General features: G+C 41.3%; 1 protein-coding gene across 1 annotated transcript in view; it reads left to right on the top strand.

Moving 5' to 3' along the window:
• The window catches only part of Pgm5 (phosphoglucomutase 5), a 174,437-nt gene that overhangs the window by 23,784 nt on the left and 131,315 nt on the right, over nt 1-19,338 (top strand). Inside the window, exons 2-5 of the mRNA XM_006977640.4 lie at nt 1,236-1,398; nt 11,357-11,503; nt 15,773-15,898; nt 18,967-19,157. Coding sequence (XP_006977702.1) covers nt 1,236-1,398; nt 11,357-11,503; nt 15,773-15,898; nt 18,967-19,157 — 627 coding nt within the window. The remainder of the gene's footprint in view (nt 1-1,235; nt 1,399-11,356; nt 11,504-15,772; nt 15,899-18,966; nt 19,158-19,338) is intronic.

Below are 19,338 nucleotides of genomic sequence, written 5' to 3'. Positions count from 1 at the left end.
GAATGCACACATGCTTACTTGCTTCTGCTCGCCCTGGTTTCTCCACTCTTACGCAGTTCAGGATCTTGCCTAGGGAATGATGCTGCCCATAGTGGGCTGAGCCTTCCCATATCAGTTCATTAAGACAGTCCCCCATAGGCACGCCCACAGCTCAATTCAATGAAGATAATATCCTGTTGAGACTTTCTAGGTGTTTCTAGATTGTGCCAAGTTGCCAAATGTAACCATCACAGCATCATGGGTATCATCTGCCATCTTCCCTTTTCCCAATGTATTTTTCATACAGAACTTGTTCATTAATTTTAATATTACCCAATTCACAGATACTGTCTTACACACTTGCTGATTGGCAGGTTTGTTCTAGGTTATTTAGAAACAGTGAAATAAATAGTTCTTGAGGGTTATACACAGTGGGTAAGTAAATAATATGGGAAGTATTAGGTGATAATATATGACACAGGAAATGTTATCAGGATAAATAGAAAGCCATTCAAGGTAGGGATTGTGAGTACTGCATTTCATAGGGCTGTCATGGTTTCTATCTCTCACACTGGAGTAGAAACCCAAAGGTATGACATCAAGAGTGGGATGTGACTGGTCACATCAAATGTGCAGTCAGGAGGCAGAGAGCTATGCATTATTCTGCTCGGTTGGCTTTCTTCTTTTTATCTGGTTTAAGACCATGACCCATAGAATGGTACAGACATTTAAGGCAGGTCTTCCTCCCTCAGCTCACCTAATCTAGATCATCCCTCAAGACATGCCTGGAGATTTGTTTTTATGGTGAATCTAAATCCCATCAATGTGGCAATCAAGGTTAAGGTACCACACAGAAGAAGCAGAAGTAGGAAGTAGTCCCTTTCTTCTTCCTTGTTATTTCTAACACCTTCATCATTACAGTTTCTGAGTCAGAACCGAACTAAGAATTAATGTTGGCTCAGCAAACCTGTTGGTCATCAAAAGTAGATATTTCAAACACCAGAGATAAGTGCTCCTTAGGAACTTACCAATTACTGGTGGAAAACAAGATATGAGCAGCCCGAATGAGCTTGGAGACTTTGGGTAGGGCACACAATGCTGGAATTCCTTTTATTTGGCTTTCCTAACATAAAACCTGCTCAGTTTCTTTGGATAGAAGCTGGGGTACCTCTTAGCAGAGCATGGTGTACTTTCCTGCTGGAATGCCTTCAGTTCTGTGAAGCTTGAATTGATTTTTTTTTTTCTGGACGGTTTAGATCGGACGACTGATTATCGGGCAGAATGGCATCTTGTCGACACCTGCAGTCTCCTGCATTATCAGGAAGATCAAGGCAGCTGGTGGAATCATCCTCACGGCCAGCCACTGTCCTGGAGGACCAGGGGGAGAGTTTGGAGTGAAGTTTAATGTTGCTAATGGAGGTATGTGGTTCCAAATACGCCTTACCTGATTTTTTTTCCTCATGCATTATTGTATTCTATGATGGTAAGCGGGCAAAGTGGAGAGGACTCAGCTCAGAAAATTTGGTGAGGGGCCCAAGGTGATGTGATCCCAAGGAAGTAACATATGGTCCCTCAGATGCTCAGGGCTGGTCTATTGATCTTCTGTATGCTTCAGCCAAGTGAAAGACTGGATAGTTGATACTTAACTGATACAGGAGGACTCTGGATTTTAAAGTTAGAACTTACCCCGAAGGCCATTTAAAAACTCTCTCTCATTTTGTGAAGAAACAATTGGAAGCTCCTGGAGACTGAGTTACTCTGGAAGTAACTTCCAAAAGTGACCTTTCAAAAGTAACTTAGAGACAGACAAATGTAGCCTAAGTCTGATCTCAGTGTAGAATTTCTCTTGCTACATATATAGAATTATTTACTTTGTTCTTAAATTTATAGAAATGTACAGTCTGGAGTCGTAGTGAACAGTGAGATGAATTTCTTTAAAAAACAGAATGTACAGAAAAGTAGGGAGATAATAAATACACTCCAGGTATCCATTACTGTGTTTTCCCCATTTTGGTAATAATTTTAACCCCTGGGGTATTTTAAGGCACAATTCAGCATGAAGACATTCCATACCTAGATATTTTTGTGCTCATTTTTAAAGAAGGACACATCCCCACACAACTAGAGTAACATGCCACCGGGCGACTTGCTTTTCTTCTGGTGATGAACTCCTGATGTGAAGCAACTTGAGGGAGGGTGGGCTTGTTTTGGCTCACAGTTTGAGGGGACACAGTCCATCATGGAAGGGAAGGTGTGCAGGGGAGAGAAAAAGCGGGGGAAAGGAGGAAAAGCCGGTGCCTAGTTGGCTTCAATCTCCATTTTTATGCAGCCCACAGAATGGTGCCACCCACACTCGGGGTGAGCCTGCCCTCCTCAACTAAACCTCTGTAGAAACAACCTCAAGAGGTGTGTCTCCTAGATCGAGCTGACAATAGTGATTAATCACCACACAGATCTAACGAAAATAACAATAATCCTCTAATACCGTTTGAAACTTAATCTCTAGTCACCTTTCTTCCCAATGATTGTCAAAGTGTTATTTACAGCTATTTCATTAAGAAAAAAAGATGCATCTCAGAACTGTACATTTGTTTGCTAAGACCCTTCAGTCTCTTTTAATGTAGAATACCAAATATGTTTGCTTATGAGATCATAAGCTGAATTTTAGTAAAAGCCAGTTATTATTGTGAGTTATTCCTGGCCCCAGGCAAAACAGTACAACAGAACATTATGAAGAAGACTTTATTATTGTTCTTTCCCTGTAGCCATTCTGGACATTATTTAAAAAATAAACCATTCATAAACAATTCGTGTTGAATGTTAAACACACACACACACACACACACACACACTAATTACAAGGAAAAGCTAGAGCATGTCTACACCTTGTGGGGCGTTTACCCACCACCCCCACAGCTTCCCAGAGTTTTCTTGAGTGCGAGCAGCAGGAAATATTAGATAGAAGGATTTATAGCGGAGAATGTTGCGGAGATAAACAGATAGAAAATAAAGGATAGCCTCGAGAGGGCCTGGAACCTATTCCAACGGGCCCCGACTGCCTCTGGTCCAGGGTTTTTATAGAGACGCCAAGGGGTGGAGCAAAAGACCTCCTCCCCCAGCACAGCCAAGTGCAGACCATCTCAGACACCTGCACTCAGGCCTGTGGTCCTGATCATCCTCTATTTGGACCTGCTGGGTAAAGCCACAAGGAACCCCAGAACGGGCTCCCACAACACCTGAAGAAGTAATCAAAGCTTAATAGTACAGGAAATCACCCAAGCCACAAAAGTAGACCCAAAAAAAGGAAGACAGTCACAGAGAGCCTAGCAAACAACAGAGAACAGTCAACTAAGTGGCAGGGGTGAGTAATTATGGGTAATGCCCCAGAATGTAAATGGATTGATATCTTCAATTAAAGTATGTAGAGTGGCTGAATGGGTACAGACAGATAAGAGCCATATCCTCGCTGCCTGTAACTGACTCTTTGAAGCTTTATGAGCACACATCAGTGGAACAGGAAGGAGCAGGAGAAGATACTTCTGGAAGATAAGACACCAAAGGAGATCAGGGCTGGCACACTTAGGTAAATAGAATTCCAGTCAAATAAGTATTACAAGGTCAAAAGAAGGTCATGTGGAGCATTCTTTAGGGAGAACACGTTAGAGAATCCAATAACAAATTCAAGAAATGTATGGACTCTCACCTGATACTTGCTAGGATGGCGACTATGAAATAGCAAGAGAGGAATGTTTGGGAGGATTCGGAGAAGAGAAGCCTAGCACAGTCGACTAGAACATAGACTGGTACAACCACTAAGGAGAACGGTATGGAGGAAAAATGGAAACTCATATGAGCAAGCCCTGCCTCTTCTGCCTCTAAACACCACAATGTTGGGTCACTATATTATGAAGAAATCTGCACTTGCATTTTCTTTGTAGCATTGTCCACAATAGCTAAGATGTAGAAACAACCCAGCTATCTGTGAATAGATGAACAGATGAAGAATGTGATACTCGCATGATGGGATATCACTTAGCCTTAGAAAAGGATGTCATTTGTCGCAACATGGGTGGACCTAGAGGACATTCTGCTAAGTGAAATAAGTGTGAGTTTACTTACAGGTGGAGTCAACGATCATCAGCTATACAGAGAAGGAGAATAAAGTGGCACTTGTCATTGTTGGTGAGGCCAAGGGGAGGAAAATGGGGAAACAGAGGTCAGAGGACACAACGAAGCAGACATGTTGGATGAACAACTCTAGGGATACAATGTACAGGATGAGTGTTATGGATGATTGAATTGCAGTATATTCATGACTTTGTTCAGTTTTACCTTACTTGCTTTGCTACAAAAAACTACTTGTGTTATGATAAATAAGTTAATTTGTTCTATCATAGTAACCATTTTATTCAGTATGTGTGTGTGCATGTGTGTGCATGTAGAGGCCAGAGGTCAACCTTTAGGGTCATTCCTTTTTTTAAAAGACGGGTTGTTTTACTGACTTGAAACTTGCCATGTAGGCTAGACTGGCTGACCAGTGAGCCCCAGAGATCCTCCTGTTTCTGTCTGCTAGTGTTGGGATTACAAACTTATGCCACAACATCCCATTCCTCCCTCCCTCCTCCTTTCCTTCCTTCCTTTCTTTTTTTTTTCTCTGAGGTCCTCATGCTTAGAAGGTAAGCCCTTTACCAACTGGGCTATCTACCCAGGCCTTCCTTTATTTCTCTATATATTCTACAAAATCATGTTGAAAACCTCAAATATACATAATGAAATTTATTTAAAAAACAAAGCAAAAACTAAATTACCTAAGTTCCCCATCTCCCCCCTCCATTATGTCTCACTATGTAGCCTGGCTGGCCTGGAACTCACTGTGTAGACCAGGTTGACCTCTGCCTCCTAAGTGCTAAGATTAAACATGTGTGTTACCACATCCAACAATGCCCTGTCTCTGAAAGCCAGCTTAGAGCTGTGCTGTCTCACTCAAAAAAGCTCCCCTACAGCCTACATCCAGTTCTGCAGCAACTTTGGAAGATTTCAGATGAAATATGAAGTTTCTGAGATTTTTATACACTGGTAATGCCAGAAATCCAAGTTTTCTATTTTGTAGAGAAATAGGATATGTAAGCTGTCAAGTGAATAATGAATTTCAAACAGGTATTCTAAACCAGTATCTAATTTCATATCTTAAAAATGTATTTACATTGATTTGTTTATTTTATGTATGCATGTGTATATGTATTTGTGTGTGTGTATTTGTGGTGTGTGTGTATTTGTAGTGTGTATGTGTATTTGTGATGTGTGTGTGTATTTGTGGTGTGCGTATGTATATTTGTGGTGTGTGTATGTGTATTTGTGGTGTGTGTGTATGTGTATTTGTGGTGTGTGTGTGTGTGTGTGTGTGTGTGTGTGGCAGTGTGGTAGTGTGTTTCAAAGTCAGAGAACAATGTGTGGAAGTCAGTTCTTTCCTTCCATCACGTGGATTCCAGGAATCAAACTCAGATTGTCTGGCTTGGCAGCAAACACTTTACCTGCTGTACCATCATGCCAACCCTGCTTCATATCTTATAAGTGTCTCAGCTGTCTTTGTGATATTCTGTGAGGCATGAGAGGAGAAAATACGATTTGTGTAATCGTCTAATTCTGTTACCATTACAGAACACCTAAGACCAAGTGGTATATAAAGAGAAGAGTTTCATTTAATTCACAGATTTGAAGGCTAAAAGTTTAGATTAGTTAGCCCCATATGTTTAATCTCTGCTGGGACATTTCTGGCTATATCACAAGATGATGGGTGACATCATTGTGGAAGTACATATAAGAGGAAGAGAACTGTTGTTTGTTTTTTGGCTCATTTTTCTTTTGGGGGGCTCACCACCCAGCTCCCAAATAAATCATACATGGAGGCTTATTCTTAATTATAAACATGCTTGGCTTGTTGCTTGCCAACTTTTCTTAACTTAAATTATCCTGTCTACCTTTGGCTTCTGGGCTTTTCCCCTGTTTTACTTCTGTATACTTTTCACTCTTACTCCATGGCTTGTGGTGTAGTTGGGTGGCTGGCCCCTGATGTCCTCCTCCTTCTCTGGCTCTTCTCTTTCTCCTCCCAAATTTCTCCTTCTAGTTATTCTCTCTGCCTGCCAGCCCCACCTGTTTCTCTCTCCTGTCTCGCTATTGGCCGTTCAGCTCTTTTTAGACCATCAGGTGGTTTAGACAGGCAAAGTAACACAGCTTCACAGAGTTAAACAAATGCAACATAAACAAAAGTAACACACTTTAAAATAATATTCTACAACAGAGAACAGTCACATTATGAGACAGGAAGCCAAAAGGTCTCAGGGGCCAAAATTACTCTTTTAATAACAACATTCCTGTCTGAGGAACTCACCAGGGTCCCATAAGAACTACATTAATCTTATCTGAGGATGGTGCTTCCATCGGCTTAACCACTTTTCTCTAGTCCAAAGGTCCTGCCACATCAGCACCAACACAGAGGGGACCGATGTGAACCATTGGTGGACATTAGCTATAGCCAAGCCAAAGCAATTTATATACCCACTCTGTAGATGAAAATGCAGGGGGTTGTGCTTTACTGAGAGGGTTTGGTGTGACCCTATCACTGAGCCTTCACTACATCGAAAATCCTTCTATCCTTCCAACTAACTCCTAACTTCTAACATGCTTGCATGTCTTGGCTGCACTTGTGAAATGAACATTCCTAATGGCCTGGGGGGAGATTCAGCTTCTTCATCCATAGAGTGCATTTTATCATGGCATCTATCTTCCAAAGTTACGGCATCTGCCTCTTCTCACCGTGCATTAAACTGATGCACCTTGTGGATAGAACTTGTCTATAGACTTAGGCTCAGGGAAGTGGGAGAATATTTGGAATCAAGTTGCCTTTTAAGTATGTTTTGAGGACAATAAAAACGCTGATATTCAGTCCTCACTCTAGGCTGGTAACCTGCTCAGTCCCCCCCCCCCAACATTATCTGTTGAATTCTTATAGCTAAGTGGTCAAATGACAGAGGCGTGAGATGAGAAAGGCTTGACAGTGTCACGTGATTAGTCTGCCGTGGAGCGAATATTCTGCCTAGAGTCCAGCAAGTGGGAAGACTTCTGAAGAAGGCAGACGTGGCTGTGGAGGAAGCTTTGTAGGGTGCAGAATGGAAATGGTAGGAGATAGTTTCCCTTGCATGTTTGTTTATGTATTTAAGGTACGATGAAAAGTTTCTTGCTAAGACAATGGGGGGTAGAAATAGAGAGGGAACTTGAGATAAATGAAATTATTTTGTGGAAGGTATTCTGGGTAAATTGTGGAGTGATCTTGAGAAACTGTGAAGATCAAAGTGAGCACTTTTGTTCTTTGGGAACCCAGGTTACAACTTCATGCTGTCTCCCATTGGTGCATGGGAATCTGGGCGTGGCAGCAGGGAGAGCAGGCATTGCTGATGCTCTGAGATTGGAAATGGCCGTGTGAGAGAGGCAGGGCATGACCAGCATAGGGTGGTGTGAGGGGTTGGCAAGCTGGCATAGACTGTGGCATCTCTGAGATGCTGCCTTGGTAAGACATGCTATCCTGCCCCTGGAAAGAGGGCTGACTTCTCTTTTCTAGGACTAGGGTTTGATTCCCAGAACCCACATGGCAGCTAACTATGGTCTGGGCTCTAACCTAGTTCCAGGGGGATCTGATGCCCTCTTCTGGCCTCTGTGGGCACTGCACTCAGGTGGTGCATAGATATCCACAGACATAAAATAAAAAAACTTAAAACAAACAAACAGACAGACAGACAAAGACATAGCATGCTTTCTAACTTCGGCTTCTCCACTTGAAGAGGGTGATAATACTTTATTTGTCTCTTTGAGTATAAAGCTCCATGTAACGTATCTAATGTGTTATATATACGTTTTCATATACATTGGTTCACATGAGGACCCCAGAGTCCTGTCTGTGATAAGAAACCAATGCAGCTAGAATTGGGCTGATATTCTGGGATTAATCAGGTGATGGAAGGTGCCAAGTAAGAGTACAGGGTGGGTTCATATGAGGCAGATGGATGACAAGGATTTTGTGAACTGTAGGAGCTCTAGTGTGACATTTTCCAAAGGATTTAAGGAGCAGTAACAGTGGTGACGGTGCTAGGCAGCAATGATAAACGAAGAGGTGAGTCATGGGGACGGAGCGTTTGTAAACGTTAGGATGGTTTCAGCTAGCCTGTGAAATAAGGGGTTTATGTTTTATGATTTTTGTTTTGTTTTGTTTTGCCAGACAGGATTTCTCTGTGTAGCTTTGGAGGAGCCTTTCCTGGCACTCTCTCTGTAGCCCAGGCTGACCTCAAACTCACAGAGATCCGCCTGCCTCTGCCTCCCGAGAGCTGAGACTAAAGGCGTGTGCCACCACCGCCCGGCGAAATGAAGGGCGTTAGTATGACATCTCTCTACATAAGTGTCATTGTACTTGGCTAAGTTTTGCCCAATTCCGAGGGTATCAGCATGGGTGGCATTATGTAACCTGCTACTTTAGTTTTAGAAACCAGTGTGCTTTGGTGTTAGACTTCAGACTTCATAAAAGCGATAGACACTATAATTATTGTCTAAATTACTCTATTATTAATCAAAACTCGGGAGTCAGATAGTAGGGTATGAACCTGGTAGATCCAAAAAGAGATGGAGAAAAGCCCAGCAGACCCTCCTCTCTGCTTTCTCAAGATCCAAAAGGTCTACGAAACTCCTAAGCCCCACCTCCTTCCTTCCTGTGTCCCTCTCTCCCTATCTGAGTCCCCCAAAACTCTATGGTTTATTCTGGTCAGCTGAGCGTGGACTCGGTCCTCTAACTCACAGTTCAGTTTATCGACAGTTTCAGGAGACAGAGTGAACAAGTCTCCCACAACAATACATAGCCAAATAATGTAGTATGGCACCCGAATACACGTGCGTGCGTGCGCGCGCGCGCGTGCATGCGTGTGTGTGTGTGTGTGTGTGTGTGTGTGTGTGTGTGTGTGTGTGTGTGTGTGTAAAACTCTCTTTAATCTGGCAAACCTAAAATGCAAACACAAAACAAGATTCTTCATTTTTTTAAGTTTTGTGAAGGGCAAAAAATGGTAAGGAGGGCTAGGAAGATGATTCCCAGCACCCACATCACATGATTCACAATTGCCTGTAATTCCAGCTCCAGTGTATCTAATCCCCCTGGCCTCTGTGGACACCTGCACTCATGTGCTTACACACACACACACACACACACACACACACACACACACACACACACACACACACACTTAAAAATAACAATAAAAATAAATAATTTAAAAACATTTTAAAATGTCAAGGAGTAAAGGAAAAAGGCTCTATGCATTTCCGTGTGTGTGTGTGTGTGTGTGTGTGTGTGTGTGTGTACATAGTTACATATGTATGTATGTGTAGTTATGTGCATGCATGAAGGCCAGAGATGGACATCAGGTGGCTTCTTCTGTCACTGTCCACCTTTTCTTTTGAGACAAGGTCTCTCTCACTCACTGGATAGACTAGCTGGCCAGTGAGCTGCTGGAGTTCTATTTTCCTGCCCATGCCATCTAGCACCAGGGTTATAGGCATGAGTTGCCATGCCTGGCTTTTTATATTATGTGAGTGCTGAGGATCCAAGCACAGGTCCCCATGGTCGTATGGCAAAGCACATTACTGACTGATCCATCACCCAGGCCCTTCTGTGTGGTTGAGGTGTTCACTCATCCCATGTAAGATAACTCTTGATGTAACCAATCAGGCTGTCTTCTGCCCTACCTGCTGGAGTGGGGCTATTGCCATTCCTTCTTATAAACATTGCTTCTTATTCTAAGAAGGTAGCTTTGTTCAATACAAATGTGTTATGAACCATATATACAATGTAAAATTTTTCTAATAGTGGTATTAAAAATGTAAAAGAGAATGTCTAGGTAATATAATTTATTTAGCATACTATATTCAAATATTTCAATATATAAATATAAAGTGTTAATATAACCTGTTACATGGTTGTTTGCACCATGTACATTAAATTTGTACTATGTACATTAAAATTTTGGTATGCAATTTATAATTTCAGTTTAGTGACACTCCAGGTACTCAGTAGCTAAATATGGCGGATGGTCATTGTATTGGATAGTGCAGCTCAAAGGAGCGGGGAATGAGACAAATGTAGAAACAATTTCTGTTCAGTAGGAAGTTATAATATAGTCAGCCACTGTGGTTCTCACTCAGAACTTTCTAGCTGTCTTTTATATTTAAGGCCATGAAGTATACTTATTCAATTCCTACCTTCTCCAAGACCAAACAAAAACCAACTAAGCCTTGTGTGAGGATACATGTGTTTAAAAAGAGGAGGAAACCAAGTACTGATTTTATACTCAACTCATTTAAAATTTCTTTCTCCATCACTGTTCCCAATTTGATCTTCTGAGGAAATGTATCAAGCATTTTTAGTTATCCGTCATTTTAAAACTTAGCTGTGCTAGAGAGTGTAAACTGGAAAAAATCATTTACCTGGAAAAGCTCACATATCAATGAGACAATAGTGAGAAGGAGAAATCGTTTTTTTTTTTTTTAGGTGCACTTGGGGAACTGCGGTTTGAATCTGGAAGCCCTCACTTCTGTCAAATGCATATCCTGTTTGTGTGTCATATCCCGAATAAAGCTAATTGCATAACCGGGTCTCCCCAGCAGGTGTAAAACTATTTTTAGAGTATATGTATCATTACTTAGAAGTAGATTAAAACAAACATGTGGGTTGTTAGTCTACACAGAGCAGGCAGGGCTGATCAAATATCCTCTACAGTGAGTGACTCCAAGCTGGGAATGTCTGGTCCGTGGGACTGTGCATCTGTAGCTAGAGTTTTCCTGCCTTGCCCACAGTCAGGACAAATCTTTGTCACCCGCCAGTCCCACAGACACTCAGACCCAACCAAATAAACATAGAGACTTATATTGCTTACAAACTGTATGGCCGTGGCAGGCTTCTTGCTAACTGTTCTTATAGCTTAAATTAATCCATTTCTATAAATCTATACCTTGCCACGTGGCTTGTGGCTTACCTGAGTCTTCACATGGTGCTTGTCATGGCGGCGGCTGGCAGTGTCTCCTGCCTCAGCCTTCTGCTTCCCAGAATTCTCCTCTCTCCTTGTCCCACCTACTTCCTGCCTGGCCACTGGCCAATCAGTGTTTTATTTATTGACCAATCAGAACAATTTGACATACAGAGCATCCCACAGCAGTGCATCTTTGTTCATTGTGTAGACACCTGATGAATCCTCCTCTCTAGTACAGGAGGGCAGTCCTGTTTCTCTGATTGACATTCAGAGAACATTGGCTTTAAAATGAACACATTTTGGTTGTCACATTTTAGGTCCTGCACCAGATGCTGTCTCAGATAAAATCTACCAGATCAGCAAAACAATTGAGGAGTATGCCATATGTCCTGATCTTCGAATCGACCTGTCTCGACTAGGAAGACAAGAATTTGACCTGGAGAACAAGTTCAAACCATTCAGAGGTAACGGATTATGAAGGCGTGTCCCATGAGTGGGACAGCTTTCCAAGAGGGGTGTGTATGGTGGAGTCTAGGATGTATGAGGCTGCAGCAGTTCTTGTTGGTGATCAGTGGTTTCTGTAGGGAAGGATTCTCATGGGAAATACTCACTTAGTCATCTGAGGAGTGGCTCCGGATGAATGGTTAGAAAGTACACGCAGTGCAGAAAGAAACTTAAGAAATCTCTGTATTTAGATCTCGACATTTTCAAAAGCCACTATCCAAACTATCGTTTTCCACATAGAAAGAGGTTGGCTCCATTATAGCATACATGGAATAAACTGTGGGTCACCAAAACTTGTCTTTGAATAATTTCTAAGTAATTAAGGTGAAGATGTGGGAAAATGTAAGAGAGCTAAAAAGCCAGTGGGTTGTTAAACTTCTTGTGGGAGGGAAGAGTTTCTCGGCCAGGCCTGGGCCACGCAGTTCTGCTTAACTTGACACACCATGGCTGACCGCCTGCTCTACCAAGCACTGTGTTCAGAGCTTTCACAAAGGAATTTGGTAATTACTGAGTGTATTTAGGCAAGTGGTTCAAGAATTAAACAGCCAAGCCTGGCACAGTGGCATCCAATGTATCCATAGAGAGAGAGACCTTGTCTCAAAAAAAAAAAAAAAAAAAAAAAAGAAAAGAAAAGAAAAAAAAAGAAGAAAGGAAGAAAGAAAAACAACCAGAATGAGTTTGACAAGTATTATCTTACATGGTTAAGTAAATAAACTTTGGAAGAACTAAGAACACAATTTGTTGTTTTACCATTTTCTTATGAGTACTCTAGCAACGTTCATGCCATGAATATTCACCTTACCATTTTATACAACTAAAATTGTATCGAAGGCACAGAGGGAGCAATAGAACCAACCTATTTTATTCTTCTAGTGCCTCTACAATCTTGGGTATAGTTTGCATCAATGGTGTCCTGATGTTACAAGTAATTCAACTAGACTAAAAAGATGAACGGTCATGGGCATGTGATTTTTAAAAATGTATTATTATTAACTCTTTAAGAATTTTATAATCATACAATGCACTTGGATCATATTCATCCCCCACTCCTCCTCATAAGTTCTTCTAGATTTACCCTCCCAACCTGGGCACATGATTTTTAAAGTCAGAGAAAGCTTAAAATAGACTGTGTGATGGGCTGGCTACTGATAGCAGGTCTTTCTTGAAAAGTTTTGAGTTGATCATTTGCTCAGGTAGTGAGAATTTACGGAAAGCTGCGTGATATTCACTAGAAGCAGCAGTGCCCACTTAAAAAAATACAGTATCATTTATTTATTCTTCAGTATCTTCATACATGTAAGCAGTGGATCTTGATGATATCACCTCCGACCACTCCCCCACACTCCACTTTTCACCCACCATGCTGGCCCTCTTCTCATCTTTATGTTCTCTTCTGTTGTGATTTTGTTTTGTTGGCCTTGTTTGTTTTCGACCCACTGAGTCTAATTGGTGCTCCCCCATTGGAACACTGGTGGATCTTCTTTGTTTGGTCTTGAGTGGGCACCCATAGTTGCAATGAGTTCCTAAGCACCATGGCCGTGCTACATATAGAAGACGGTATTTAACAATGCTCCTCCCATCCTCTAGCTCTTCTATCCTTACATCCCCTCTTCTGTGGTGATCTCTGCCTTGAGAGGGGAGAGGATTGATAAAGATGTCCTACTTAGGGCTGAGCACTCAATAATCACCTGTCAGCACTTGGACCAGTTATGAGTTCTATATTAACATTAACCATTTTTCCATGGCAGAAGAAGCTACTGGAGCCAACATTGAAACCAGCACTAATCTGTGGGCATAAATATAAACATAAATAAAAATATTTTTTTTTGGCAGTTTGGTAACATTTCAATTTAGCAAGGTAACAGTAGAAGATTTCCCCCTAGAGCCTCTGATCTCTTGGATTATGGGCTTTTGACCAATTTATAGTAGCAGATATTAATTCCCTCCTGCAGAGCAGGCCTCAAATCCAATGCAAAAGCAACTGGTTACCCATATAACCTTCATACCACTATTGCATCAGTGAAAAGTGTCTATTTGTTTTTTCAAGACAGGGTTTCTCTGTGTAACAGTCCTGGCCATCCTGGAACCCACTCTGTAGATCAGGCTGGCCTTGAACTCACAGAGATCCATCTGCCTCTGCCTCCTGAGTGCTGGGATCAAAAGTGTGAGCCACTACTGCCTGGCTGAAAAGTGTCTATTGTTGTTGATCTAGTTAAAGGTGCACACATGCAAAAATGTGCTCATGTGGATTATCTAGACAACTGCAATTGTGCTTTAGCTAACAAAGTAATTTAAATATGTCTGACTATATATGATTAGAAAGACTTGGGCTATAAGAGGGATGAGAACCGTCAGGCATTACCATCAGGAAGAAGTCATATTTATTTTAATTGTTTTAGGCAAATTTATGATTTTATAATTTCTGAGAGACTTGAGTCTTTAGGGAACTCATTGCTGTAGCCACATTGTTCCTTGGGTGACTTCCCTAAAGTGCTGGTGATAGTCTGGATGTAGGTGGAAGTTTTTCTGGTTCCTCACAATAATTTGGAGATAATCCTTTGAAGTAATTTATATGCTATATTCCTACTGTTTTAAGTGATGAGCAATGCTTGAATTAATTGGAAGCAAATAGTCCGTGGTGTCTCATCTTAAGGTGTCGAGAGCATGTATTAGACAATGGGAGTGTTCGATTTTCCTGAATGCCTTGCTTCCTTGAACTGTCCCTTGTGAATATTAAATATTTTTAGGCAAATGATTCAAGAGATGAAGAACCAGAGTGAAATTTCCAAAATTATCTTATGTTAGAAAGTAAGTAAAATGTCTAAAGCATTTGAGGCTTAAAATCAAGCATTTTCAGATGTATAGTTCACAGACAGTGGTTTTTAATTATTTTCTGAATTAATAGTCTCCTCATTTCAGAGGATGATGAAATATAGGATATGCTCCTTAAAAAGTAATTAAATTTGAGTGAATACTCATATACCGATTTAAATGTAAGGGAAATTTTTGGAGACATGTATTTGACCAGATGAAGGGGTAATTTATATCACATATTAAATATTGGACCTGGATGTACTGAAAAAATTATTGATTGATAATGTCTTTAATGAGGCCTAAGTATTTCAGCTCCAAAGTAGTAGGACATTGAAAAGTAATAGATGTATAACTTTAAAAATTTAATTATAGGGGGATGGAAATTGGCTTACTAGTTATGAGCACTTACTCCTCTTCCAGAGTATCAAGTTTGGTTTCCAGCACCCAGGCAGCTCATCACTACCCACAACTCCAGCTTCAGGGGATCCAATAAGTATGGCATCTGCAGGCACTTGCACTCATGTGCACATACTCAAATGAATGTGCACACACACACACACGTACACATACACATACACACACACACAATTAAAGAGATAAATAGATGTAAGTACAAATTTAAAAAAGCAATCCTTTTCTTCCTAGAAAAAATTTTAGGTTCCTCCAAACTCAAGCATTTACTTCTCCTAGGAAAAATACCTTCTGAGCACTAATTATATGCTGCTAGATGTTTGGAAATGGTGCCATATTCTGTGTGCTGGTTTTCATGAGTTAAATCGGAAGATTTGCTTGGGATTCTCAGTGACACACTGGAGAGCTCTTGTGTTTACTGAGGAGCTGCAGATGTTTGGCATTCCCCTGGAAATTAGGTAGTAGGTTGAGTGTGAAAGAGGGTTTATGTCAAATCAGAATCCAGCCCCACATCACCAGCTCTGTGCTTGGATCCAGTGTGTATCATAGCATTTGGAAAGTAAGGGCCACAGCTGAGGTCACTCCTTTCTGTGTTTCCCACCAGCTGAGTCATTCTTTGGCTCACCCACAGGAGAGACCACTGCATATGTGGGATGCTTGTTAGTGTGTGTGCAGCTGGGGGAGGGAGGTGTTGGGGAGGTGTGGGCAGAGATGACAGAGCATTTGTATCCTGAATTCTGCTAGTGGCTAATTTTCCCTTGCAAAAAGAGTATAGAAGATTATTTGTACCACTGCTCATCTGAAGAGTTTGTTGAACTTTGGTTGTACTGTGATTTAAGTTTTTGTTTGCAAATGGACCCTTCCTTGCCCATGTAGCATGCAGGTTAGATGGGATTTAATCAGAATTTTGCATCATTAGGATAGTAATTTTTTTTGTGCCTCTAAAGATAATTCCCAGGCATGCTCATTGATATTCCTCCCTCTCTCTGTTTTCCCATCGTCAGTGGAGATTGTGGACCCTGTTGACATCTATCTCAACCTTCTCCGGACCATCTTTGACTTCAATGCCATCAAGAGTTTGCTGACTGGGCCTAGCCAGCTGAAGATCCGAGTTGATGCCATGCATGGAGGTGAGCTTGTGTCTTTCTAAAAGCAGTGGCTGAGAACTGTTAAAGAGACCTCTACATTTTCAGGTCTATGGAATGTTCTAGAAAATTTCAGGACTCCAGTTACTTTCTTTTGATGTAAATGAAAACAAAAATTGAACAAGTAAATTTGGGACTGTACCATGTGAGTGTGAGGCAGATCAAGACTACGTGTTTATTGACTTTAAAAAAAAAATCATGCTACATTCTATAATTTCAACAGCTGAATTAAATTATCATGGGAAACATGGATGCCCAATTCTTTTCTGCAGTCAATGTCCTACTTTCCAGTGTCAACCTTCTTCTAGTGATTTTTTAAATTTATTTTATTTGCCTTGTTATGAATATCACAAATACACAACTCTTCATTAACTTTTCATTTTTGAGGACTATGGGCTTCTTGCCAGACTTTGTAGTCAACTCTCCACCTCTCTCCGCAGCCCTTGGCAGCCATTTATCTTTCTTTTGCTTTCATTGTTTTGCCTTTTCTAGAAAGTCATATAAATGGAAAAATAAACTCAGTAGTCTTTTGCTTCACATTTCATTCAGCCAACTGTTTTTTTAAAATGATGTTCAGGGTACGTGTGTCCCTTTTTGTTCTTTGTTATTGTTGCGTAGTATTCCACTGTACTGATGTACCACAGTTTATGTATTTGCTAGTTGATAAAAATTAGCCTTCCCCTCCCCTGGTGTTTAGCTACTACAATTAGAGGTGTTATGAATATTCACAAACAAGTTTTTGTGGAAATGTATATTGCTATTTGTTTTGGGTAAATTTCCAGAAGCAGGATTGTGGAGTCTGATGGTAAATATCTGCTGAACTATGTAAGAACTCAGCTGTTGGGCTAGAGAGTGGGTTGAGATCACTTGCTCTTCTAGAAGACCCGGGTTCAATTCCCAGCACCCACATGGCAGCTCACAACTGTCTGTAACCAGTTCTAGGAGACCCAACACCCTCACATAGACATACATGCAGATAAAACACCAATGCATATAAAATAAATAAATTGTTTAAAAAAGAACTCAGCTGTTGTGCAAAGTAGTCGTGCCCTTTACAGACACACCCGCAACACCGAGGGCTTTGGCGTGTGCACTCCTACCAATACTCAGTAGCATCTTCTCCGTTTCAGCCATCTTGCTCCATTTGTTCATCTCTCTTAAAGCATTCTCACTGTGTGAATATGCTCCTCTTTTCTGTTTGTTTCAGTCATGTTTAGAGTGTTCCTCAAGATTTTGGTGACTCCTGTATTATTGTTTTTGGTGTTTTACTCTTTTGGGGGTACACGCCACCCAGCTCCCAAATAAATCACATATAGAAGCTTATTCTTAATTATGAATGCCCAGCCTTAGCTTGGCTTATTTCTTGCCTGCTTTTCTTAAATTATCCCATCTACCTTTTGCCTCTGGGATTTTCCTGATCTCTTACTTCTGTAAATCTTACTCTAACTCTGTGGCTTGCTGTGTAGCTGGGTGGCTGGCCCCTGTGGTCCTCCTCCTTCTCTGGCTGCTAGATCTCTGTTTCCCAGATTTCTCCTTCTTGATAGTCTCTCTGCCTGCCAGCCCCATCTATCCTTTCTCCTGCCTTATTGGCCATTCAGTTCTTTATTAGACTAATCAGGTGTTTTAGTCAGGCACAGTAACACACCTTCACAGAGTTAAACAAATGCAACATAAATAAAAGTAACACACCCTAAAATAATATTCTAGTGCACCCTTGGCTGCCTGGCATGTTGACTATCTGTTGGGACCTCTGAGCACACTCGGGTCTCACCCTCCTGGGGCTTTGCTCTGAGGGTATGTGGTGGGAATGCTTTGTTCCTTCTTCCTGGGCTGATGCTATTCTCCAGGAAAAGCTCTTTCAAGTTCTTGGCCTGATCAGGCCCATGGAAAAGACAGCTCCCTCTTCTTGAAGTTCTATGTTTGCATCTCATTGCTTGGCTTGTACTGTATGTCCATCCTCAAATCAGGCACTTGGGTTGATGACTGGGGATCAGAGTGGTCAGATGTAGGTCACTTCCCCCTACCCGAGGGGACAATGTGATCTAGCCATACCCTAGTTGTTTGAGTGGATTTGGAGAAAGATGTGGTTTTCCAAAAGAAACCTGATGCTTCCTCTGGAGGCAGGGACAAGGGGGTTGTGTGGTAAGAGATGTTCATGATGTGAGAACTGTATCGTGTTGGGAGGAAACAAAAGAAAGTGATCTCAGATGTGTTTCAGCTGACAGGAGTGCATGGTGGCCCTCCAACAGGCTCTCCTTCCTTGCTTTAATGGCTTCCACTTGTGTGGTCCCCCTACTACCACCTTCTCAAACTTTTATTCTTCCTTCAAGTCCTGCTCAAAACACTGCTTTCTCTGGGAAGTCTCACCTATGGGTATCATTTTTTACAAGTCATGGAGTCCCACTAGGTATCTCCCTTTCGTCTCCCCTCTCCACTCATCGGTAGATTTGACTTGTCTCACTGTTAGATAAGAGCCCAGGAATGTAATCTGATGCTTTCAGTTCTTAACACAGGGGTTCAACGTTAGGTCTCCTGGTCCACAGAACAGCTATTATTGTATAGCATTCATTGTTTTACAAGAGGTGCTTTGTTTTATATGAAGCTTCTGGGATTTGCATGCTTAACTTGGCAATGTTACAACAATTATGCAAGGAGAATTACCAGTGCCCTTTAATGCTTTTGATATACTCAGTTGAAGTACTTAATACATGAAAAACCGAAGGTAATAAATCATTATTATAGAGTTGATTTCCTAAAGGCAGTGTTCTAGGAAACCACAAGGAAAAAAAAATTCATGTCAATGGATGATTGACATCTTTTATCTGCTTAACGGAGTCCCTGACATATGGTAGATGCTCAATAAGTGGTAATTGATATGATTATTATTTTATATTATAGCCTAAAAATAAAATTATATGATTTTATATTATAGCCTAAAAAATGATGGTAGAATTTTTATTAAGTGAGTTGTTTTTGTCTTTTTCTAACCAGGAGAAAATACCTAGGGAAGAGTATTCTTCAAGTGTTTTTACATTCTCATCCATCTTTTTTAGTTATGGGACCCTATGTGAGAAAAGTTCTGTGTGATGAACTGGGAGCCCCGGCCAACTCTGCTATAAACTGTGTCCCACTAGAAGACTTTGGAGGGCAGCACCCAGACCCAAACCTGACCTATGCAACCACCCTTCTGGAAGCCATGAAAGGGGGAGAATATGGATTTGGAGCTGCATTTGATGCTGATGGGGTAAGCTGGAGGGTTCCCAGTCAGTGACCCGCTCACCACATGATGGAAGGAGTATCAGAAGCCAGAGAATCTGGAGTGCACATGCATGGGCATGCCTCTGCTCTGCTGTTCAGTGCCAGATAGCACCACGAGACAACTACAGCTTCTCTTAGTTTCAGGATTGATGTATGTTCTTGAGAAA

Source organism: Peromyscus maniculatus, chromosome 1, assembly GCF_049852395.1.
Source record: "Peromyscus maniculatus bairdii isolate BWxNUB_F1_BW_parent chromosome 1, HU_Pman_BW_mat_3.1, whole genome shotgun sequence".
Taxonomy (NCBI): Eukaryota; Metazoa; Chordata; class Mammalia; order Rodentia; family Cricetidae; genus Peromyscus; species Peromyscus maniculatus.
Note: the sequence above shows the minus strand (reverse complement) of the source record. Positions and strands in the feature narration are given on the sequence as shown.